General features: G+C 41.2%; 1 protein-coding gene across 1 annotated transcript in view; it reads left to right on the forward strand.

Annotated features, from left to right (window-relative positions):
- Nucleotides 1-26,800, forward strand: part of GRID2 (glutamate ionotropic receptor delta type subunit 2) — a 2,654,005-nt gene that overhangs the window by 1,584,362 nt on the left and 1,042,843 nt on the right. Inside the window, exon 7 of the mRNA XM_086961940.1 lies at nucleotides 22,036-22,197. Coding sequence (XP_086818066.1) covers nucleotides 22,036-22,197 — 162 coding nt within the window. The remainder of the gene's footprint in view (nucleotides 1-22,035; nucleotides 22,198-26,800) is intronic.

The following is a 26,800-nucleotide window of genomic DNA, read 5'->3' on the forward strand; positions in this document are numbered from 1 at the left end:
CAGGGAAGACATGGCTTGGCAGTTCGGGCTGGACTGTTCCCATGAGGCACTTGGTCAAGAATGATTTGTATATAGCTGGGTCTGAACTGGGGTGGTGAAGTGAGCTAATGAACGATGATGGAATCAACACAGATCTCTGACTGGGGATGAGTGTCTGAAAGGTTTCAGTTCTCCATCCATCATCTCCTTGTGTTTGCTTTAACCATTATCTTTAACCCACTCGGTCAGACACTGGCACTGCCTGACAGTGGCACACTCTTTAGAATGTTCCTACCCATTGAGTGGAGGGGGTGTCTCAGTTCAGAGTCCTAAGTGAAGTGAATGAGTTAATCTAAAAAATAAGTGCGCATATCACTCCTCTAAGAAATTTTAATCCAATCTGCAGAGGCAGAATTGAAAACAAAATACACATGTATGTACTTTGTTGTAAAACAAAATAGTTTACTTTACTTCTGAGTAAAACTAGTATGACTAAAAGTAAATTTTTCTCACAAGGCACACTGCACTTCCAATGAGTTAGAGAGGTGTCTCAATGGCTTAAAGCACTTTCTTTCGCAATTTCATGTGTCAGTCACTCTAGTGATTTAAGTAAATGCCTGCACTAATGACTGCAGTAATAGAGGATGATTAAACATCGTATTCACTAGAACAAATCTGGCAAAATACAGAAAAAATAGCTGGCATTCAACTCTGTAGGATTCTTTGAGTCTTCCACTTGAGAGGACCTGCCGCCACTCGTGAAATGGTTCACTTCTGAGGAATGAAATTGTTATCAGACTTGAATGTGTTTGTCTGCGTATATTTTGTGTCCAGAGTTCTTCAACAGATAAAACATACTTCTCATTTTACTTCAAAGCTCTCAATGACATTTTTCATGATAATATGACAAGTACACAGTTAGGCTCAAATTAGGCAAAGGAACTATGTCTTATTCCGTGACCTACACAGGCACAGAAACATACAGTTACACATGCATCCAAACATTTTATCTGCTTGTCTTATATTCTTTTGGGAATAGGACTACCTAATAACTATTGATCTTTGGTATTTTGCTAAAATAAAACAAAATAATGCCCTAATTCCTGGAGAAAGTGCTAAGTCTGGATGAGAAGGAACCTGCAGAAGTTACTATAACACAGTGATGGGATGATGGAGGAAATTCTGCCTGTGGATTTATCTCCAAATGTAATACTTATTTTTCCCTTAGGATGTTTTTTCCCTACCACCCAAGTGTAAACCAGGTCCTTTATCCTCTTGTTCCCTGCTATATGCTATGATGTTCCTTAGCAATAGGTTCACTCAAAATAAAATGCATAACAATATTTCAAGGTTTGCAGTTGAGTAGTGGATGATAGAACATCTTGGTTGCTTCCCCAGATTGGTGGATTAATACTCTCCTTCAAGTATGCTTTATCAGTGTAAGGTTTTCTAGTAAGCTGTTGTTACATGGACATGGACCACAAGGTTTTGTATAGTTCACATTTTGCTATGTAATCGATTTCACTGCCGTGGTCAAGCAAATTCTCTGTTCTGCAAAGCAGTTAATGGGTCTAACTGACAAAGGAATAGTTATGGGGTGTAACATAGTTCCTAAAGATATATTCTAAGAGATGCAAAGATTACGTTATTAGGAGCCAGATGAACAGAGTGGTCGGAAACAAATGTATGCAAATTGTGCACCAAAGCTTTGCGTACAGACTTTAAATTTGTGATGCATGATATGTAATAATCTGTCACATGCTAAGTCTTCCTATAGGGATTGGCAGAACATATCTGTTTACTGAATGTTATTTACACAAGTACCTGTTTGACACCCTCTGTGATTGGCCACAAAGACAGAGATGGTGGCCTGCAAGGAATACCAGACCTACATCCCTGTGTTTGCATTCCCAAAAAGGAGTTCTCTGTTTTTTTGTAAAACAGGCTGTTTTAATTAAAGGAACTGGTGGTGCTTTAAGAAATCCCATTGGGAATATAGTGGGGAAGACAACAGAGGTACTTCCCCAAGGCTGGGCTGTTCCTAAAGGGAGGAAAGGAAGGTCACTACGGTGTAATGGGCAGTGCTCAATGGAGAACTAACCCTGGGTATCCATTGTGCCTCACCTACAGCATCCATTTCCGGGATACGAGCACAGCAGTACCCATCCAGTCATTCCAGATCCACCTGATCATACATGCCACCCACTACTGGCTTGACACACACCTGGATGTCATAACATACTACATCAACTGATTAAGTAGTACTGGTTTTCCCCCTTCAATGTCATGTTATTACGTTTATAATTCAGGCACGACGGTTGTCCATATTACAACGACCGATAACAATATAAGCCTTTTCCCCTTTGACTCAGTTCTTGTAATCCAAGACGCGTTATACCTTTGTGTTTCTACACCCCTTTCGAGTATTATCCAGGGATACTTACTCCACTCTGTCATTGCCAGTCGCAACGGTAGTCACATGACTTACAAACAGCGTGTGTTTCCGGATTGTGAACACAGCGATGCCCATCCCGCTATATCTCTACGGACGCCGCACCGGCTCTTCACCATCCGGGCCCGGCAGCGTTGGTTAGGCACGAACTATACTGACTCAGGCCGATGAAGTAAGTGGAAGTGGGGGTGAATATGATCTTGAGACTGGGTCTTCCTACCACGGGGTGTACGGGGACTTTCTTGGATCCTTATGCCTATTGAAATGCGGGTTCTACACCAATTGTTAACGACTTTAACGACCCGCTTCAGGTTACAGGCAGACCCTTGTTTTGTGTTCTGGTTGGTCCTGCAGTCATACAGACCTCATGTTTTGTACTGTTTTCACCTTACAGTTTTTACATAACAACTGGCACTATGTCGACTTTCACCCAGTCCAATTTTGACGCTGGATAACTTTACTAGCCCATATCTCCATTTGTTAAGTAACACATAGGGCAACTTGGTTGAGATGAGTCTTACTAGCACAATTACAACACACATGGTGGTTGACAACATAATCAATCCCTTCAGCCTGGATCTAAATGCACGGCATTCCCAGAGACCGTGCAAGTTGTTTCCATAACTTGCAGCCTATTTGGCTGTTGGCTATTCCTAATTAATGTTATAAATACACCCGCTTTTGACGCACCCTTTGAGGCTCTCTAACACCTATATATCTCTCCCCAGCCTTATTTACAATGGCTTCTCCCCTGATGTCAGACCTGCTGGCACTGTTGACACCTATTAACTCTAACTATTAGGTGAGTAAATTGCTGCTGCTCATCTAGATACCCTGCCAGGCATGAATGCTGCTGCTATCAAATGTTTTTACTGTTTTTAAGACATCCATTTTCGGATTTGCCACTTTGGGTTTAGCCACATACTAGCTGCACCTACCACTAGTATGTCACTATGTCACTTTGTGCTCACGGTCACTACAGGAAATGCATTTTTGTCACTTACCTGTGGTAACGGTCCCTTTTGTCTCTCATTTAGGCAAGTGCAGGTGCTAAACAGGTAGTACAATTTGTGTGCTTTTTGTAAACTGACACTGTTACAGGTCATGTTTCTGTAGATAGTAGTTTTGATATATATTAGGGACTGAAGAATCGCATGTCAATTAACTTTAAGCGAGAAACATGTTGACCACACCTTTCACATCTTAGTACTGTCTTGATTTTGGAAACTTAAGTTCCAGCGAGTACAGACTAATCTTTGTTTTATTTGCGGCAGAGGAATACCAGAATAACATTGTTTTCCGGTACCTTATGCCTCATTTTATCCTCACCCACACCGTCTACTTTTTTCTGGCCCCTCACCCACACTTCACCCATAGGCAGTTGGATAAAAGATCTCCGATAAAGAGCCGCGCATTGAGGTGTGCCCGTTGGGTATTGCACCGCCTACCCAACGAGGAGCATTGCCTATGATGAAGCATGACACTCGCAAGGGTGTGTGTGGCCATTATATCCAACACAATGGATATCCAGGGTGAGTTCTCCACTGAGCACTGCCCCTTACACCGTAGTGACCTTCCTTTCCTCCCTTTAGGAACAGCCCAGTCTCCTTTTTGTTGTCCACAATTCCTAAGGCTGCGATGGTGCGCTGGACCTTCCACTCACCCTTCTTGAGTGGTAATCTCAGCCCTTTTGGATCATAACCGATCCCTCTCCTCCCCTCCTTTTTGTTATATACTTCCCCAAGGCTGCCAAAAATAATTACCGAAGGGGAAGCTGTTCAACAGGGAGAGGTTAATCTTTGTAAATCTGTTTTCACTTCCAGTAAGAAGTCAGTAACATTTCAATGGATTGTGACCACAATTGTGTTTGCAAACCTTTGATGCATCTTTTTAAGAAATCACAAATAGGAGATGCCTTTTTCACACCACCTCATATTTGCTATGAGGAATGAGTCACTAAACATATTTTGTGATTCAAAAGGGCATTACAAAATGCGTGGAAAATAGGGCAAGAATGCATTTTGTGGTCGTAAACTCTATGATTTTGCAAATTGCAGACTTTGCAAACACATAGTGGTTTTGAATGTCTGGCCCGAGGTGAACAAATGATCTACTGAAAGATACCCTCATAAACCCAGTTTTTAGAGCACTTAGCACACTCCAAATGGAGTGAAGGCAAACATTCTAACCCTTTCACACTATCTGCAGAGTGTGGTGGGGCAAGTAGCTGGGTCGTGCTCCAGCTGGGAAATCTACTCTTGATTAACTTGCACCTGATAGAACAGCAGCCCATCAGGTTCCTGAGACGACCAGTCATTTAGCCTGCTGTTCAGTGCCCCAGACATTGGAGCACCTTTAGCATCAGCTTTAAAGAAGAACCCAAACACATGTGGTTCAGCAAACTCATGTATACTGAAGTTTTTAGGATGAAATTCTCTTGAAGACCTGTGATGAAAATGCAGTGACAAAGAAATACCGGACTGGGGCTCCACTTGTTGCATTCATTTGAACTGTGCCCTCTCCATTAGCAGTTCTTGTTCTCGAAGGTGAGCATCCATGGTTCTGGTTTAGCCTCAAGGTGACACAGTGAAAATACCACAGATCAGCACCACACCAATGTAGAAAAATATGCATTCTTTATCTAAACTGAAAAAGACCAAAAGGACAAAAGGACAAAAATCCAACATGCAGAACTCAAAATATCACTTTTCAAAGGTTTAAGCAACTCTGTCCATAGAACTCTATGGATGCGTTGATTTTAGCACAAAGTACCTTTAGTGCATCAAAATCCACAAGGAAAAATAGCGGCAGAGGAGAGAAGCAGTGGAAAAAACAGCAATGCATCGGTCCTTGAGTCCCTGGGGAAGTGATGCGTCAGTTCTGCTGCACACAGGAGAAGTGTTGCATCGGTTCTGGACTATAAGGAGAAGCGATCTAACAAACTCCGAAGGCAGATCTGTTCTGCAGGTGATGCAGTGGAAAACTTGATGCCCAGGTGAGATGCTTGGAACTCTGGCTGTACTGGAGTAGATGCAGCAGGGGTGAAACGAGTGCTGGGGCTATTCTTCTAGCCTCAGATGAATGATGCAGTGATTTGTTTAGCCGCACCGCAGGGCCTGCATTAAAGTCAGAGGGGAGTCTCGGACATCGGAGACTTGGTGCTCGGGACTCGGGCTGCAGTGGTTTCTTCGGCCTTAGATAGGCGTTGTTTGGATTTCTTCAGCCGCATGGTGGCAGGGTGTGTAAATTTCACCCGAAAAGGAGTGCTGCATCAGACCAACAGGTGGTGGAAGGGCAATGCATCAAATTTGGAGTCTTTTACAACAAGACCACCTCCAAGGGCATAGAACTGGGAATGGCACCAATTGGCAGGTCAGAACTCCAAGCAGTGGAGGTCAGGGTAGCCAAGACGGAAGCAGCCACTGCATGCCAACACAGCAAAGTAACACATTAGAGGGGCAGCACTGAAGACTGCATAAACTAGTCTTGAATATTCATCCTGGCTCCTGGTGTCTTTCCACTAAGGATACAACACACTTCCTCATGCTCCACTCCAGCTCTTCCGCTTGGCAGAGTCTCCTCTTGATCTGAAAGTGTTCTGAAAGTCTGGGGTTTTAGATCTCATACTTATACCCCTTTTAGCCTTTGAAGTAGGCATACGACAAAAGATAGTCTTTGTAGTGTACAAGTTCTGCCTTGCCCTGTTTTGCCTATAGACACACTCCAGTGGGATGAAGACTGCATTATGAGAGGGCAGGCACAGCCCTATTTAGGTGTCAGTGACAACTACTCCCACCACTCTAGCTCAGGATGGGCCATTAGGATATGCAGGGCACACCTCAGCTCCTTTGTGTGACTGTCTAGAGTGAATGCACAAATAACCCAGCTGTAAGTCTAAACTAGATGTTGATTCCACAGACAGGCAGTGGTACAGGATGGTAAAGCAAGATAATGCCCACTTACTAAAAGTTTTTCAAATACATAATTTAAAAACCACCTTCACTAAATGTATCCATTTTTAATTCTGAGCTCCGGGATCCCAAACCTTTATATTTCCAAACTGAAAGTTAAACTTGTAAGATATTACAAGGTTGCTCCAATGATAGCTTATGAGAGGGATAGCCCTTGCAATACTGAAAAACAAAATTGGCAGTATTTCACTATCAGGACATGCAAAACACACCAGTGCATGTTCTACCTTTCACATACACTGCACCCTGCCCATGTGGGTACTATGGGCCTAACTTTGAGGTGCATAACATGTAGAAAATGGGAAACTTTGAGCCTGGCATGTGAGTGCACTTGCCAGATTGACATGGCAGTTTAAAACTGCACTCTCAGACACTGTAATAACAAGCCATAGACAAGTTTACAGGGTTAACCAGGTGGGTGGCACAGCCAGTGCTGCAGGCCCACTAATAGCTTTTGATTTACAGGCCCTGGGCACATACAGTGCACTTTTCTAAGGATTTACCTTTAAATCAAATCTGCCATCATTTATAACCAACACATTTTGTTGTTGGATAGCTTTGTCATTTAGGTTTATCAAATACACCAACATATTTCAAGCTCGTGCAAGTGACATAAATTATTTTTCTGCCTCCTAGACTGTCGAGAAAATACCATTTACTTATTTCCATGCTAGAGATAATGATTCCTGTGTTTCTGCTGAGAAACATGGCAGCGCCAATAGTTTGAGAACATTGCAAGTAAGGGAAATCTCTAAATGCATTGTTTGAATATTTCCAACATGATTTCCAATTCCGCAGAGTGCAATCTTAATGAAAAATAGTTTTTGTTCTGTGAGAGTCAAACAATAATTACTTTCCATTGTTTCTTTCTAATACGCTCTTGTCCTGTGGATTTGGAGAAAAACTTATGAAATGCGAATTTCAAGCAACATACTTTAAGTATGAATTCCTATTAAGTTAGAAAAAAAACACAAAAGTGATTACAAGTGTGACTGTACCATTATTCCCAGGTGTGATAATATTGCATGGAAATCTCTGCATTTATCTGCATGCTAGTAGGTGGAAGATATTTCCAAAAATATGTTTGGAATTATATATTTACATGTTGAAATTGTGCAACAACACTAATTTCATTTTGTTATTCTTCTTGCCACAAGGTTTACCCTGTGATCCTACAAAAATACTGGGGCCTGGAGTTATTTATACTCATGGTACCATATTACTTCAACTTAATTCCAGGCCACTGAAGAAAAAGTCTTTCCTATGTACTAAATACTTTTAGCAATTCGGAAAAGTTTTTTCGAAGCGCTAAATGTGTGTAAAGATGGATACGATTCAGTATTTGGAAGGGGCGTATTGTAGGCATGCATTGCTATGTATTGCTATTTTACAGGCACCTCAATGGAGGTCCCATTGGCACTCCTTCCCCTTTTTGAACGTGAAATAATAACACGTAGCTTTTTAAACTGATCTTGTTTCCCTCCAAGAAAATTGGGCGGCATTTAAAAAAATATAGCATTATTTACACAGACACATTGCATTATTTACACAGACATGGTGCTCGGTGGCCCCAGGGAGCCACCATCCCTGTGATATCAAGAAATCATAGTGGGTTGCAATTTGCTACCTCTTCATTATTATTAATGAGGTAGGTCGAATGGCGACCCACTACGATTCTGTATCTTGCAATCTGACTTGTTAGCACATAGGTTGGTTCGAGAAAAATCACACTGGTGGCAAAAATTCTGGTCGCAAATTGTGACCAGTATTCTCCGCCCAGTGTTTAGTACATCTGGTCCCATGTGTGTTAAATAAAATGGCATAATACCTCAAAATTCTGAAAAGACCAAACCACCATCTATAAAAAACAAGAGGAAATAACTAGCCAAATAGAGGTTGAAGTGAGAATAGTGGCCAAATGCCCTATAATCATGCCTCTACAAAGCAGTAGCAAAATATCACTGTCAGAAGATTTTGTTCTAAATAATGCCTACAAAAATATTGCCAAATGTTTTAAAAAAAAGGAAAATCTACACCAAATATTTGTGTAAATGACATTAAGGAGACTATATTTATGTCAGACACTTTTTTTGCATATGTAAATATACACAAATTATCCCTGGGGCAAACATGGGCACAAGTACAAACCGTGGGCATTTAGTTTTACATAACACAACGGGTACCTAGTGGAGTATGTACTTTCATTTCCTGCTTCCTCTCCCTCCCTTCAGACATAGATTGTGGGACAGTATTACAAAAATAAGGTATAGGTGCTCTGCTATGGACCTCCCAGTTAACTTTTGGCATGGTTGACACTTTTCTTCATTGGTTTATGAGATCAATGCCTAATTCTTTAAAATACTGCATGGAAATGCAATAAAAATGAAGCACATTGCAAACCAGGTAATTAATATTGAGTATAGGATGCAAACAAAGGATGATATAAACATCATTCATTGGGAGCTCTGAGCCTTGCCTAATTTGAGCCAGTGGTTACCAGTGCTCAGCACCTGCACTTAATCACCAACACGGGTGCTTTTCATGAGCACCAGCTAAGAACACATTCATTTATGGGGAGCATAAGTGATTTGACTAAAATCACAGTATGTTGAGCAGACACTGAGACTCAAACCTGGTTCACCAGCTCTGAGGTCAGAAGCTCTCGTCATTATGCCACATCCTCTCCCCACTTTCATGGTTAGTAGTTGGTTCTGTTTATGCGACACTAACAGTAGAAATGGGCAGCGGCCTCCTGAGAAGATCCCCAGCAATAATTGTTTTACAAATTAACCACTGGCATTGAGGGCATCATTCTAAGAGGTGTGCAAATCCCATTTGCACCATGTATGACAGAAACGGTAATAGACTTTGGGTGCGAATTACATATTCTGAAGATTTTCACCTGTAAGTGTTTCACCAGACGGAACCTTTGTAAATTTGAGTACTTGAGAACCATGACCAAAGCACAGTTCACACATCCCCCATTCTGAGATGCAAGGCTCAGAACGGCGAGCCAAAGTCATTCCCAGTAAGTACCATGCACCATAAAACAAATATTTACTGGATGAGCAATTGCCTGTTAGGGTTTCTGCACCCTAGATTAGGAACACATTTCCAACTCGCGCATTATCCCCATTTTCGAGAAGCAAGACTCTGAAAAGTGAGTTAATTACATTCCCAGTGACTGCTACCCAATGTAACGAGTAATTACTGGGTGAACTATTTGCACACACAATATAATCATTTCATGAAATGAGGGCCTACATACATCAGAGTGATGGCAGTAGAAAGCAGGGGTAGCACTATACATTAACAAGCAAATAAAGGTTTTGTATTGTGGCCTATCCTTGAAGACCTCCTCAATCAAGTGCCACTTCCAACCCTCAGACACTCCGAAACTCCCCATGCAATGATGGTGATGTGATGATCATAATGGCATGCAATATCCATCAGCATTATTTAGCGACAAGCAATGTTTCATCTACTCATTCAAACAACATGTATACAAGATACCAGAGACCTCACATCATTCACAAATATGATAAAAAACTCAATTAAAACCTAACCTAGTTCCAAGGTTCCACTGCCATCCTGGCTCATGATTTCCCTGTAACTTCCAAGGCCCCAATTCTGGTTGGTGAATCTGAAAACAGCTGTTAACAGGAATTTCTGGCACAATCAATATTACATGTTTTGTGAGAAAACCATGACTCCCGGTTATTTCACATCAGATCTTTCACAAGGAAAAAGTGACAAAATGTGCCATGAAAGCCTATTATCATTGGCTCAACTTAGAATGGCTAGGCATTGCCTGTAATATGAAACTATAATTCCCTGTGACATCAGTAATTATGGATAAAAACATTTTTGGTGTTCCGAAGGACCGGCTGAAAAGGGCCATCTAGGCATAATTATGTAGAAGCAGTACAGCAAAGCGCAGCAAGTAACCTTGCTGGACTGTGTGCCAGGGAAAGGGCAGGAATGTGCCGTATTTAACATGAGACAGCACATTCCTAGCTTTTGCTGGGGCTAATGCACAATGTGCTGCCTAGCACCAATGCATCTCTCACACCATAGGGCAGAATGCTCCACCCCTAGAAAGGCTGAGCATTTGGGTTCATTCCCAGGTCCAGCAGAAACTGTGAATGCATCAGAATCCATGTGTTTTGCATGGGAACACCCAAACTCCACCCATGGATTGCCTTTCCAGGGCAGAATAATGCAATGCCGCGTTTTGCACTGCGTTATGTTACTCTGAATTTATCAAGCCTCTCAGGGGTGTGCAAAGTGGCCTTGCGTGGTTTGATAAATTCCATTTTAGAGTTGCGCCATGCTTTCAACCCATTGGGTGGTGCAAAAGCAGCTGAACCCATACATAAATTCGGCCAATAGTGTCCAGTTTCGGACTTTCACTTCCGTTCACTCCCTAAATTTCACTATTCTTCAGATTCCCAAAGAAAGCCCAACAAAAATCATATCTCTCCACGCTCCTAATTCAAATCTTTGATACCTTTTTGGCATTCAAAATACAACCACCCTCTGCCCTCAAATCAGCATTACAACCAGTCTCAAAGGTATAGACTAGCCTCATACACTCCTTTTAGTCTCCAGCGGGGTCAAACCTGCTGAAATAGGTTGTGGGGGAAACGTATTGTGACATGCAGATTTAGATGAAGTAAGCATCAAAAACACATGGTATGCCATGCATTAATGAGGTATACCTGTGAAATGAAGAATGTATTGCCATGATAAAGTTCAAACCTAGAGTATCAGAATTCTTGGAGAATGATAAATTCCACTGTTAGAAATGGTGGTCTCTAGTTGCCAGTGGTATACACCCTGTCCAAGTAGGGACCCTTCCTTCTAGTCAGGATGAGGAAATTGCACCCACAGATAAGCCCTGCTCAACCCCTTGGTATCTTGGCACAAACAGTCAGGCTCATCTCTAAGGCAATGTGTAAAGTATTTTTACATAACACACAGTAACACAGTTAAAACACTACAAATTGACACCATACCAGTGTAGAAAAATAAAGTATCCTTATCTAAACCAAAAAAGATAAAAACAGCAAAAATCCAACATACAGAACTCAAAATATGACCTTTTGAAGGTTTCAAGCAATTCAGTCTATAGAACTCTATGAATGTGTTGATTTTACACAAATTACCTCAGATGCGTCAGAATCCACATGGCAAAGCAACCGCAGAGGAGGGAAGCATTGGAAAACAGTAAAGCACTGGTTCCTGAGTCCACAGGGAGGCAATGTGTCAAATCTGGACTGTAGGGGGAAGCAATGCATCGAAATCCAAGACGGCTCTGGTCTGCTGTTGATGCGTCAGAAAAATTTGCTGCACAGGTGCGATGATTGGAAATCCGGTCATGCTGGAGGTCGATGCAGCAGATGCAAACAGGCACTGCATCGATTTCTCCAGCCGCGGTCCAATGATGTGTTGATTCTTTCAGCCGCAAAGCAGGGCCTGTGTCAGAGTCTGTGTGAAGGTCTCCGACGTTGGAATCATGGTGGCTGAAATCAAGCTATGGTGGTTTCCTTAGTCGCTGACAGGTGCTGCGTCAATTTCTTTGGGCGCATGGTGGTGGCGAGTTGAAATTTCTCCCGGACAGCGGTGCTGCGTCAGAAAAATAGGTGATGGAAGGGCGATGCATCGATTTTGATGACTTTAAACAGGTCGTTGCAGCAGGTACAACGTCCAAGGGCCCATAACTGGATTTGGCACCACAAGGCAGGTCAGAACCTCCAGCAGTAGAGTTCAGAGATGCTGTAGATGGGCCTCAGACGTCTAACAGGAAGCAAGCACACACACAAGCACTTGGAGAAACTTCATCAGCTGGATACAAAGCAAAGTCCAGTTTTTTTCCTCTCCAAAGCAGACGCAGCAACTGCTGATCAACCCAACAAAGCAACATACAGCAAAGGGGCAGTACTCTTCAGCTCTTCTCCTCGGCAAAGATTCCTCTTGAGCCAGAAGTGTTCTAAAAGTTAGGGTTTTTAGGCAGTAGTGCACAAGCTCTTGTTCTGCAAGGCTTTGGCTCCAGACAAACTCCAGGGGGGTGGAGACAGCATTGTGAAATGCCAGGCAGAGCCCTAGTCTGATGCAGGTAACAGCTCCTCCCACCACTCTAGCTCAGGAAAGCCCATCAGCCTAGTGATGGGCCATCAGGATATGCAGAGCACACCTCAACTCCCTTAGTGTGATTATCTAGAGTGAATGCACAAACAGGCCCCTGTCAGTCTAATCCAGATGTTGATTCCAAATGCAGGCAGAGACACAAGATGGTAAAACAAGAAAACGCTTGATTTCTAAAAGTGCCATTTTCAAACATATAATTTAAAAACCACCTTTAATAAAATATGTATTTTCAAATCCTGAGCTCAGAGAGCTTGAACTACAATTCTCTTGTTGTTTCCAATTGAGAGTTACACTTGTAAAATGCTAAACTGCAGTTCAATTGATAACCTGGAGGAGAGCTAGTCCTCGCAATAGTGAAACGTGAAATTGGCAATATTTCCCTATCAGGATATGCAAACCACACCAGTACATGTACTACCTTTCACATACACTGCACCCTGGTCATGAGGGTACCTTTAGCCTACCTTAGGGGTGCCTTACATGTAGTAAGAGGGAAGGTTAGGGCCTGGCAAGTGGGTGCACTTGCCAGGTCGACATGGTAGTTTAAAATTGCACTCACAGACACTTCAGTAGCAGGCCTGAGACAGGTTTACATGGCTACTCATGTTGGGGGCACAATCATAGCTGCAGATCCACTAGTAACAATTGATTTACAGACCCTGGGCACACATAGTGCCCTTTACTATGGACTTACCAGAAAAACAAATATGCCAACCATGGAGAACCACTCCTAATTGTAATGTTGGGGGCCCTGGGCCCTCATACTGGAAAGGACTGACGCGGATACCAACAGCTACATGGTACAACTGGCCCAGAGCACGTGCGCTCGGCCACTTTTATTTAAGCTGTGTCACCTGACCAGTGAAATCAGTGGTGGGTGGGTGTTTAGTGTAGGGCATACAAAACACTAGACTGCTGACTGTGACTCTGGGTCACTACACTAATTACAGAGCACTTGCACTTTAGCACTGATCAGCAGTGGTAACTTGCCCAGAGTAAATAAACCAGCAAAAACAAATTCCAGCACACAGTCAAAAATACAGGAGGCAGTGGGCAAAAACAATGGGGAAACCATGCCAAGAATGCCAGGTCTAACGGTCGCGTATCATCGTAATGAGGCTTTTACTATATAGGTATCGTCAGGCAAAGCAGCAACTAAATCGTAGATACCATTAAAACATTCTACTGGCATTTTGGCTCATACAACAAATGACTTTTTCTGCCCCACTGTTGAATTTGCCCACCATATCACCTTATGCTTCCAAATCTGGTGTCACACTCCAGAGGGAATGCTGTTATGAGCAATCTGTTTGTGTTCCCTCTAAAGAGTTATGATGCCTGAATATTCGCAACCGAGCCCTCGTCTAAGAGAATCTGCATCAAGATCACAATCCTCTACGTGCATGTTTTTTTAAATAAATAAATCATCCACAAATGGGACAAATATGAAACGTCCTATTTTAGTTACTTTACGGAGCCATAAATACAGAGTCATCTTGGAAACTGCAGACTTTCATGTACGCAGGCCATGATTTATGGAAGCCATGTTAGGAGAAAAAAAGGTTTTCCAGAAACACGAATTAACGGGAAAACACTTAATATTGTATTAGCAGTGAGTGATTATGCCATATATGCTGAGCTGAAAATTGGTAAAGGACTAAATAACCACTTAATGGCTACTGAACTCTATTAACCCATGTCCTATTAATACTTGGCTGCGGAATAGCTCTATCCGTCCATAATTAATTAGCATATTTGTGGACGAATAATACTCATCACTTATTATTGCTGTAGTAATTTATAAAAGAGGACGCCCTGACAGTCATGCACCACTCTTTGGAGAAACCCTGTCCTTTGTGCTTTTCATTTATTAATTTCACTCTCTGTAGTTCTGTGATTTGTCTAACTCCTCGGTGGAAGGATGAGAGCAGTGGGGTTAGGCGTCAGTTGTGGTTTGCACGGTTTTCGATTGACAACCACTCTTACTTACTACTGGCAAATAAATACTTACTTTGAGATGTGGAGTAAATAAGCACAAAGAGTAAACGCCAAAGCAGTTAAGAGACATGTAGTGCCAAGGCACAGTGGGTTAAATGAAGCAGTCTATAGCAAACTGGCTCTAGGCAACCTCCCAGAACAGCACTGACTTACCGACTCAAGAATATGCAAGAACATTCCGCATTTTGTAGGGATCTCTTTCAAGTTTATACTTATGTATAATAAAATAATGGTATTGTTACGGGAACTTCTTCACATGGTGAGCATCCCATGTCTAAGGAGTGGAGAGGGATGAATGAAAGCAACCCACTGTCAGCTCCAAGAAGGGATCAACTCTTCACATGTAACATCGCTGGCATGATCAGCCTTCCATTTTGTATATCTCTGCCTTTTCATGGTACATGGGTGTTATTAGTCAGGATTATAAAATGTAATAATCTAACTGCTCATTCTTGCCTACAGAGAACAGGTAGCCTCGCAATAGTGAAAATCGAAAATGGCTGTAATTCACTATTAGGACATGCCACACAAGAAAAGGGAAGGTTTAGGGACTGACAAGTGGGTGCACTTGTCCAGTCAGCATGGCAGTACCAGACTGCTCACAGGCTATGCAATGGCAGACCTTAGACACACTTTTACAGGCTGCTTCTGTGGGTGGCACAACCTGTGCTGCAAGCCCACTAGCAGCATTTAGTTTAAAAGCCCTGGGCCCACTCGGTGCACTGTACTAGGGTCTGGCCAGTAAACCAAATCAGCCAATCATGGATTCACTAATCCATACATTAATTTATAATAGGGAGAGCATATGCACTTTAGCACTGAACAGCAGTGGTAAAGTGCCCAGAGTCATAAAACCAATGAAAATAGGTCATACAAAATACATGAGGAAGGCAAAAAGTTCCGGGCTGACCCTGCAAAAAGGGCCAAGTCCAACAATGGGTAAGTAGAATATGAACAACTACTTTTTGGAACATGTATTCAGAAAATGGCCATTTCACCACCAAGCCTACAACATTACAGTTCTTGCAAATGTCAGTAGAATAGCCCATCTTTCCAGTGCAGTCAGAATCCTGTTAATATCCACTAATCTCATATATTTTATATTATATATAGCAACATTACACCTCTCAGTAATCTGGAAGCATGTCCTTTTCCTGGCTCAGAGAGAAAATAATCATTGAGAGTTTCTAAAATCAAGGTTAAATTCAGAGAACAGAAATCCAAAGAAAGTGGATCTTCAAACTATTTATTCCAAAGTCAAAGAATTACATCGTTCCTCTTCATAATCCGAGGGTACTATTACAAAAAAGAGGAAAATTGGTACATCAAAATAAGAGACAACTAACCAATGAGAACTGACAATTGAAAATAAGCAAGGTTGTACATTAATTTCATTTTCTTACCTCAACCGTGCTCTATTTTACCCTTCCACACAGGTATCTACTTGAGGAAAAATATCTAGCACTCATTTTCATTTACACAAAAATTCATATTTGTCACAGGTGGTGTTCTCAAATGTCAGTCAAGATTAGAAGATTTGAGATTCTTCCATTAATTTTACAATTCACATTGCTGGCCAGAAGTGAACCAGCCCATTTGAAGCAGGGTGACACTAGTCATACAATATTCATAAGCCAAGAATGTCAGGTTTTTAAGGGTAACTACTTCCATTTGAGACACAAGGCCAGTCACAAATTGCAAATCCCAAGCAGAAAGTCAATAGGGGGAACCATAAGAAGACAGATCCGATAAGGATCTCCTGCAGCTGACAGGGCCTTTCTGCAACCTGAAAAGACATGTGCTGGTGGCTTTCAAATCGATGCATCTGTGTGTCTTGAACAGCTCCAAAAGGGTTTATGTTGGCCCTCAGTGGAATTTTGAAAAGTCGGAGAGAGATGCCTTGAGTTCCAAGGAATATTCTTGCTTACAGCAAGACTAAGCTGGTCACTGTATCCAACCCGTCCTCCATTGCAGTTGGCCTGAACTCGTGACTTTCTTCCTGTTTTGCATGATCAGAGTGAGTGGCACTCTTAGCCCTTTTTGGCACTATTCCCAATTACATCTTTAAAATTGCATATCTACGGATCTACTTATTGGATTTATGCTGTGTTGGTCTTGGTTTATTTATTAAAATCTACTTTATGTTTCTAAATTGGTGTGGGATCCTTTTTGTGTGGTGTTCATGGGTTATTACTTTTTGCAGTGTTACACAAATACTTTACACTTTGCCTCTAAATTAAGCCTGACTGCTCTGTGCCAAGCTACCAGAGGGGTGAGCACAGAATATTTTGAGATTTGCTTGTGACCTCACCCTGACATGGATTGTGGCTGCTGCTTGAGTAGGGTTTTACCCGCCTCAACCAGTAACCTAATTTCTTACATGGAAGATATGTTCCCTTACAGTACATTTATACTAACCTCTCAGCCTCCCAGACATTTCCAGCCTAAGGATGCATGTCCTTAATTAGCCCTCCTTTCATCTTGCTGGTCTGCTGCTGCCTAGCAGGCACTGCCATGAGGCAGTGCTCTTAGCTGATCAAATGATCATGAGATGAGAATGGCAGAGAGGGGAGGAGCAGTCAGATGAGCTTCATGGGCAAGAAGGACTATCACTTGCCTAAAGTGCTGTAGAAGCATTTTAAAGATTTAGAATCCACTGAAGGTCTTCCCTGTTATACCTTGTAATTCCAGGATGGAAGAACACATTTTAATGCATTCCTGCTACTGCAGAGTTCAGATAATTTCCTGTTCCGGTTGGCTCCCTATTTAAGGATGGCTTTCTTTTGTTACTGGAGGGATCGGCTGCTGTGGATTACAACCTCAAGTTACTTATGTGAGGCTGCAGACTGCCAGTGGGTACCCCCTTTATGGTTACGCAGGTTGCACAAGCATGGGAGAAGGGGGTGACTCAAGTTCTGAGGATAACGTCCTATGCTAAGATCCTCCCATCTGGTGGTTGCGTTCGTTCAAGCACATATGAAACTCCATGGATGTTTTACGTTGAGTAAACGGTGGGTGTCAGAGAGCGGGACATCTTTTTCTGAACAATACCTTCAGGATGTTGGAGGAGGCAGGGTTACACTTTGGCATTCCTGTAATATGCAAATGTGTTCCTGCACGGTCCGGGAGCAGTGGATGACCTTCCCAGATGAATCCAGTGAATCACGAATTCTGAGAGTGATGTTAAACCACGGGTCCACCAGGGATTTCATCTTCCGGTTATATATTACCCTAAAGAACAATAGGCAGATGGATGGTAAGTCCCCTCTTTCAGAGGGATAGTGGAGACATGCCTTGGTGAAGGTGCAGGAATGGCCAGCAATGGAAGATTTAAGTTGACACAATTTTACTACTTACATGGGGCATAAGTAACACCGCAGAGTCTGCATAAGTTTATCCAACACGCTCTGCTCTGCCGGTGTCCCCGGTTGACTTTGGACATGTCACATGGATATGCAATATAGTGAGACCTTTTTGGGGGGAGATATTGGGGGAGGAACAGAGAGTGGCAGGAGCAAAAGCTGAAATAACAACACAGCATTGCTTACTGGGACTGTTGTCACTCCCTACACAAGGTAGCAAGATGAGATACAGATTTGCTTGGATTGGTACTTGCCAGATGAGGTATTGTATTTGCTGGGTAAGCCTAGTACCACCAACAAGAGGTTAACTGAGGGCTGATCTACTGGAGCGGGCAGTAGCTGGAGTGTCAGTTCCAGAAGGTCCACTTAGATGATAATGCGGAAAGAGACCTAGAGATCTGGGGCACAATGGTAGATGTTCTGGGAGAGGACAGTGAGGTGGTGGATGGTGGCTCTGCCGAAGCTCACCGGGGCTTCAGCTGCAGCCCCCACACAGAGGTTGAATACTGAGTTGAATCCTAGACCCCGATGAGCCACCACACCCCCTTTGTGAAGGACAGATGACTCTAGTGACTGGATTTGGGAGTGATGTGCTTAAGACTTGTGATGGTTAGCTGATACAGCACTGCTGAGCACCTGCCTCCTCTTTGTACTGTGCTCCAACAGACGGTCTGACACAGCTTCAATGTAGGTGGAGTACCCATATTGGATAACCTGGGAAACAAAATACTACTCTGCTGACGATCTGTTTGATTCTATCTTCGTTTTGACTCAGGACGTTACCCTGATGGTTCTATCTTACACTTTTCTATTGACCGTATTATTTGCAAGATGTGAATAAAGAAATTAGAAGAAAGAATGGCATTCCTTTCCTTTCACTATGCCACGGCGCATTTTCAGTATTTTCCATTGGTTCTACACACCTTCAATCTTGTATTTCTATTTCTGAATAATGTCCGTTGGAAAAACATACCACTCTCTCTTGTAGATCCACCTGCAACGTCCATCCTCATTGGCTTTAATGATCATCGATCTCCAGGGTCCAACGTTCTGGAGATTTTTATGTTGCTGCTTTTTTCTTGAGTTTGCGACATTTCCTCTGGAAGCCCATTTTCCATGTGGATTCACATTTTGGTCAGGAAACATGGCTTTTAGAAGGAATTGTCTGTACTTTAGACAGACCAAAACAAGGAATTGGAACCAACATCTGCATCCAGCCCCTGTCAACTATACATAACTATACCAACATACTTGTGATATATGTTCAGAAGATTTTGCGTAATAAATTAATTGCAAATCAAACCAAACATACATTTTGTGGGTGATTCCTATGGATACAGAAACAGTGGTAAATGCAAAATATCAAACATTTAACACATAGTTGTGTCCTTTAACACTCACTATTGTCATTTACAATATACCTACCTTCCTACATTTTTGTTTCTCCAAATCAATCAATCAATCAATCAAGTATTTTTGTAACATGCAATGTTCACCTAAACGTCTAAATTTGAGGCTTATTGAGCAGATAAATTATTGATTGAACAAGAAAGTTTTAAATATTTTCTAAAATGAGTAATGGAAGGTTGACTATTAAAATCTATAGGCAGCATTACTCTATATGGCTGTGTGCAATTAGGGGACATATAATGACATTTCTCATTGAACCTCAGACTACTAAAAGACTTATGCCCGCAAAATCAATTAGACGTAAAATCAGTTGATTGAAAAGAGGTGATTTGTGCACTATGCCTTAGCCCTAAATGACAGTGCCAAAAACTTGAAGCTAGTGTCAGGCTGTGTTGGATCCTTATACTGACTCCGTTTTTATTCAGACCAAAGATAAGATTCACACTTGAGTTTGGTATCAAACTTGAACTTCCTTAGGAGCTGTCATGAGGGAAATTACAATTATTTGTACTCGTCTGACTAGTAGAATTAACCAATGGACTCTTAAAATGGGGGTTTTAGAAATGGGAATATCTGTTGCAACATTACCCTTTCACAGAACTTGTGCCAAAAGCATCAGGGATACTGGGCCTCATCATTAAATGGGATGTTGGAATGTTGGGATGTTGGAATGTTAATGAAACCCTTGGTATGTGGTCAAAATATCCACAAATAAAACCATGTTACTGAAATGATGTGATAAAATGACATTCTATCATAATCACGCCTTTTAGAGATAACAAAAAATTGATTGAAATATGATCACATACATTTTTTAGGTGCAAGAGCCTGCACGCTATCCATCTCTTTCTTTGTCCTTTGACGTTATGTTTATTTTTGGAGACTAACAACCCAGCCATTTCTGTTAAGAAAAAATAATATCCAAGTGGTAATGCCCTTGAATCTAACGCTTTAAACACACCTTCTGAGCTGCACATGCTTAATTGGGCAGATCAGCCATCAAGTGTGAAACTGTTTTCAAGGCATTATCAGAGCATACAACAGGGACAGGATGCAGGGGAGAAAGACAGCATGCAGAGACTATGGTTTAACAACAGAGGTGCTGGACAGCTGGCAGATACTAACGACTATAAAGAAGAACACCTGCTGGACAGGGCGCGATATAGGTAGGAGCAGAGGTGAAATGGGCTATTATATTTGGATTTCTTTCTTCAAACCACAGCACAGTATGTTCACTGGATTAACAACATTTAGAATGAGTTATTAACAATAATGTTAGCACATCTGCTTTAATAAATTTTGACATTTATGTTTTGTTATTTTTATTTTGTACATTTAGGTATCATTGTTTTATAACTGAAATAATTTCTCATAAATTCTAAAACAGTTATGTGGGGTTGGTGGCAGACCATACTCACTTTGCAGTGATTGTATTATCCCAAACTGTGGTGTGTGACAGGGAGACAATGATGTTCCATAAAATGATAAATATGATTTCTAGATGCCAAGGGCTCAATTAAAGTATAGGAGGCAGCAGACAGCCTTTCATTGTAGTGCACCTCCATCCTCCCACAAGAGGTCTACTCACCGTAATGAAAGATTCCTGCTGAGGTGGCAGGGATTATTTTTCTAAAAATGCGTCTGCTGACATGGCAGGCTATTGTTCAAGGCAATCCATTGAGGCTGATTGCCATATGTTTGGTTAGGAAGAAAGAAAAACCTAAAGTTGGGTGCTATTTCTACAAAACAAAAGATAATTTGCACTGATATGTAGGAAGTTTTCTCCCCTTTCATGCCTATCATTAATTACATTTTCTGCCTAGGACTTCCTTTGCTTTAGTTCTGGACTCAGGCAGGAGAAATGTGTTGGAACGCCTGAGCTAAACAGGGCGGGTCTTCCCACACTTTGACCCAGCGAATGTGTGATGGGTGCCTAGTGGAGTCAGAGGTTCTGCCACTTCTTAACACCTTGGCCTCTATAGTGATCCTCCTTCTATTCTGAAGGTCATTGGAAATGGGTGTGGTCATGACGAGCTCAGCTCGTCATCAGTGCAGCTCAACTGTGCCTCATGACGAGCTGAGCTCGTCATGAGCATGGAAGGGGTTAAATGAGGTGGGGGAGCCATAATTCTGACAGAGTTGGATCTTCGTTCATCTGCACCGGTTTCCACTCTGCCATACCTTGCATAAATCCCCACATTTCAGACACCAAATGTAGCATACGCTAAAGCCAAACATAAGTTAGATTTTCACATAAACGATGAGTTTTGGTTAAACGCTGGATCCTTTCAAACATCATTATTGAAGGAAGGCCTTCATTGGAAGTTAAACCCGTGGGCAGGGCCAGACTAGGAAACCAAAGCAGCCCTGGCAACTTTCTGGACCAGCCCCTGGGGAAGCACTGCCAGGCCCTCGGAGGCTGGAAATGCGTGCGTACTTCTTTTGTTACTGGGGTCCAATATTGCAGCACTGCTGCAAAACCAGCCCCCACCTCTACAAAACCGGGCCACACCCTTCCAGCCTCCCGGGATAAAGCTTGTGGTCCATTACAACCAGTCCTGCTCTGCCCACGAACCAAGTGCTTAGAATGTTTAAGCACCTATCTAGTCATCCAACAGCTAATACATTCAAGTTGTTGTGAAAGCAAAAAATATATTTTTTTCAATGTTTTATTTCTCTCTTTTAATAAAACACTGTTTCAAATGTTTTGCAGATCACAAATCTCTACATTTACGACACTGTTCTTCTCCTGGCAAATGCTTTCCACAAGAAACTTGAAGATCGAAAATGGCATAGTATGGCCAGCTTGACCTGCATAAGGAAGAACTCTAAGCCTTGGCAAGGAGGACGATCCATGTTGGATACTGTGAAGAAGGTGCTGTATTTGGTTGCCTTTCTTTCATTTTCATTACTTTTATTATATGATTGTTCAGCACATTAGTCCACAGAAGTGCACAGCCTATTTTTTTTTAGCATTCTCTTATATTCTCGTATATAATCTAATTGTTGTTTCAATTATGTCTAAGGTCTCTTCATATCTGGGTTGATCATGTACGTACATATATTCTCTCAAAAATTAAAGGTTAAAGTAACATTATAGTTAAGGGAATTTGTCAGTGTGAGAATTAACATTTTGAACAAAACAAACAACAGAAATTCACCATTTATAGTTAGCAGGACAAACTATATAACTTGCACCCCGCCAAGCACTGTGTAATGACCTAACTTATGACTTCACACATGACATGTGGTATGATGTCATTTATGACATCACTGATGACATCTCAAATGACATCGTTGATGATATCATATTCAGGGTGATCTGTCAAATGGGGGTTAAGAAAAAAGTGAGGCCTCAAAACGTAACATCTCCATGCATTTTCCATAGACTACTGTGAGAGAGGTTTTAGCAAAAACCGCTGTACTGAAATAGACCACATTTGACAGAATGTTAGATCTTCTTTCACAGATTGTGCTTCTTGTGATTTGATGTAAATCAGTTCACCAGTTTTAGAGAAATTTAGGGTGAAAAATATTTTTATATTTTGGCATTTAGGTCCAGAGTCTCATGAGTGTCCAGCAAGAGCGCAAATTAAAAAATGGAGCTCTGTGATTGGTTTAGATGCCACTTTTCCTTAAGCCTACAGGCTCTCCTGGGAGCAAGAACCTTTCACGAGTCCCACAAGAGCAAGTGCTCCGATTGGCTGGCTGGATTGGACATTGAGTGGCAGCCATTACTGTGTACTGAGAAAAATTGTTGGTGGTGTGGAAATGAAGTAAAAAAATAAACAAAGGAGCAGGAGAAAGGCATACTGTCCCCCTAGATTTGGAGAGGAGGGCTCTAAGACATAACTACTGTGATGAAAATAAATGTATATTGTTCTAAACACATTTTTACAATCTAGTGGGATTCTCCCAGTATCATGAATGGTTAAAAAGAGTTGGTGAGTTCTGAATACATTTTAGTAGTAGAAATGCATATTGTGGCCTTTGTTATTGAGAGGGAGTGTGCTAGACATAGGTACTGGAATAAGTGTAAGGTTAATTATTATTTTTAAAATACTGTTATGGTCTGACTAGACTCTTGCAGGATCGTGAAGAATAGGATGTAGTAGGTGATCTATGAATACACTCTGGCATGCACATTTGTTACTATAGTAAGGAGTCTTAGTGGAGATGGTGTTTATCAAAGTCTACTATTTACACCCATCAGCTTGGGAAGAGTTGTGAGAAGAGTTAAGGTGTTTCCCATACCCTACTATGCACATCCATCATGCAAGAGAGTGGTCTCAGTGGAGATACCAGTGCCTAAAGACCCTACTACACACACCAGTCATTCAAAAGATTTTTGCCTTATGTATTGTATAGATCAATAATATTTTATCTAAATTAATGTCTTACTTTGTTGTTAACTTAATTCTAAATATGCAATCTCACAAGTGGTTCTCGAGAGCCACAACGGAAGAACATCTCCCTAGTAGTCCAGGCAGGGGACTGTGATTTCGACTCACGTCTCACAAAAGTTTGCAAAAAATAAAGTAAATATAACAAACATATCAAAATGACTCCCTTATTATAGATTATCATTAAACAATAACTGAATACATGAAATAAAACTCTATACAATTCTTTAAATGAAATGTATAACTCTACGATATCACAAGTGTCCTGCATTCGGCTTACAAGCCTCTTGCAAGAGTAGTGAAACACGTTAAAAATGTATTTTACATAGTGAAAATTAATACTACATATTATTGCAAAACCTGATCATTCTCTTTCTGAATTATAATTACGTCTCTAATGTAAAGACGAATACAAAGCCTATGAAAAGTATTCTATTCTATTATTAATGGTCTTGCAGGGAAGATCTCTCGATGTGACAAATATAAGATGTGAGGAGATAAACAATCACAACTTAAATATTGTTGTATTACTCTATGTTATACTCAGACAGGCGGTAGCCAGTAGATTGGTACAGTTAGGACCATGTTTCTGAAGGAAAAGTGTATTTTGACTTGCCTGTATCTTGGCGCCGTTTGACAAATCTTCAAGAGATTTCTCAAAAAAAGTGTCCCGGGGAATGTTGTTGTACATGAAAAGTTTTTGGATGATCCATCAAGCGGGGGCCGAGAAGAAAGGGGGTAAAAAAAAAGTATGTTTTCCATGTTAATTCCCATCGACTCTTAAGACACGCCTTCAGGCAGAACTGCTGAATGGAATTACACCAAATTTGGCATAAAGCTAGCTTTTGGTACGCAGATTGTGCTTTTTGTTATTTGGTGTAAATTCATTAAGCAATTGTATTTTGATATTTCTATGTGTGCTGCATTCTGCGGTACACAGAGAAACAGCAAATCTCCTTTAAAGATTGTTTATATGCAGGATGGTGTCCCTTCCGGCACATAAACAATCGTCCCTGCAGCAGAGGCACCCTGGCAACATGAACTTAAGGGTGCCTGCGCTGGCGCTAGGCTGAGTTTTTCAGCTCCAGCGCTAGGGGAAACACAGAAATGCACCGTATTTTTGTAAATACGGTGCATCCCAGCGTTTTGAAAATGTCAGAGTGGGACGTTGCCAAATTTGATGTTACACTGCACTCCGACATATTATTGAAACATATTCCCCTAAGAATCCTGGATGCCGTTTAGCAAACATTCTGAAAAAGTCAGGGAAAAATGTGTGTGGGGGCAGCAGACATCTCTAAATACAGCAGGTGAAGTACTCTCACCATGGAGGTAGAAAAGAACTTAGCCATGGCAATTTTAATTACTCCATCAACTATTAATTAAATCAGCCTCAAGACCTTGCATTAAGTACAGTTAAATTACGAGGATAATGCATTTTTTAAAAAAAATAATTGTAACCAAGACAAGACCATAAGATAGAGGGAGCTTAAACATATACTAGGAGTCAGTGCAGCAAGTCAAACACAGAGTTTTAATCAAGTTTTACACTGTAGCATAGAAAGGGTACCATGATCACTCAGTCAATCAATATTAACTTAATTCAATTTTCTCATAAAATCATAAAAGTACATACAAAATAGTACAATAAAGCCAAGTAAAAAAATAAAAATAAAGGCAGCTGCGCCCACAACCTAAATGCATTTATCTAAAATTAAGATCAAATGCATGTATGCAAACAGAAAATACTGTGAGGGTATAAAAAGAGTTTTCAATGCTCATGAAATATACCAGAAAAAAAAGAGGGAGATCATGTATCATATTGTAGATGATTGTAACAATTGTATATACAGAAGACAAGGTCTCACCTGTCTAAAATTCAAAGGAAGAAGTAATGGGTGGATATAACTATGTTGTAGTCTATTGTATCTAGGGAAAATCTTGACGATATGTAAGGTATCTGACATGGAAATATTATCACAGGTACAAGCTTCAGACTCTAAGGTGGTGGAACAGGGTCATACAAAATAGGTTAGCAACTTAGGATGATAGGTGTCCATTCCCCAGTTCAAATATGGTTCCATCTCCATAACCGTTTTGACTATAACAAATTGTCACATTGTGCGTTACACACAAAGCAGAGGCCCCTCTATCATCTGCCATCCTAGAGAGAAAGGTATGATTCAGCCATACTATATCCCTTAATATGATCTGCTCCCGGTCAACAAGAAGTTCAGGATGACTCAAAATGGCAAAGTGCTTTGAATAAATAATAACCAATTGTCCAGGTTTAAACAATTAAGGACCACTGCTCTATTGGGATTAAAATCTTCCTTGAGCAAGATAGATAACTACAAAAGGAATGGATCTAAACCAATTGAGTCATCAATATACCTCAGGACCAATTCACCATTGACATTCTCACTAGGTATTCCCTGGGAAACTTTTAGAAGACCTCTTAAGAATGTATTCTTGACTACCTGTAGTGGTGCTATAAGACAAGCCACTGTGATGAATTTGGCCTCGTAAACTGTAAGTAAGTTCTCTACATGCGATTGGCTTAAACATATGGAAAATGAACTAATGCTGTCAATTGCCCTTTAAAGTAACTTTACATTTTTTTGCAATGAAGGCCGTCATGTGAGATCTGAGTCCAATGAAATCTCCATAAAAGTAAAGTGCTTAACTTTTCTAATAACATTACCTTCAACCACAAATTTCCTTGAGCTGGATTTTTGGCATCCAATCACCATAACATGGCCCTTGTTTAGTTAGTTGACAAATCAAGGTCATCCATGAAAGAGACGACTCAATATAAAAGATGCTGCAATCCCATTGCTGTACGATCTATCAGGACAGCATCATCCGCATATAGGAGAGCTGGAAGTCGGCGATCCCTCATCCTTGGTACATTCAACCCCAGAGTGGAAAGGGCTGTCTCCAAAACATTGATGAAAATAATCAAGAGAAAGGGGGGCAGTATACACTCCTTGTGAACCTCCCTCTTCAGAAAAAAGGCTGGGTACATTCTCGATTTGTTCCGTATCTCACGGATGCTGTGAGTACCTAATGAAG

This window comes from Lissotriton vulgaris, chromosome 3_1, assembly GCF_964263255.1.
Source record: "Lissotriton vulgaris chromosome 3_1, aLisVul1.2, whole genome shotgun sequence".
Classification (NCBI taxonomy): Eukaryota; Metazoa; Chordata; class Amphibia; order Caudata; family Salamandridae; genus Lissotriton; species Lissotriton vulgaris.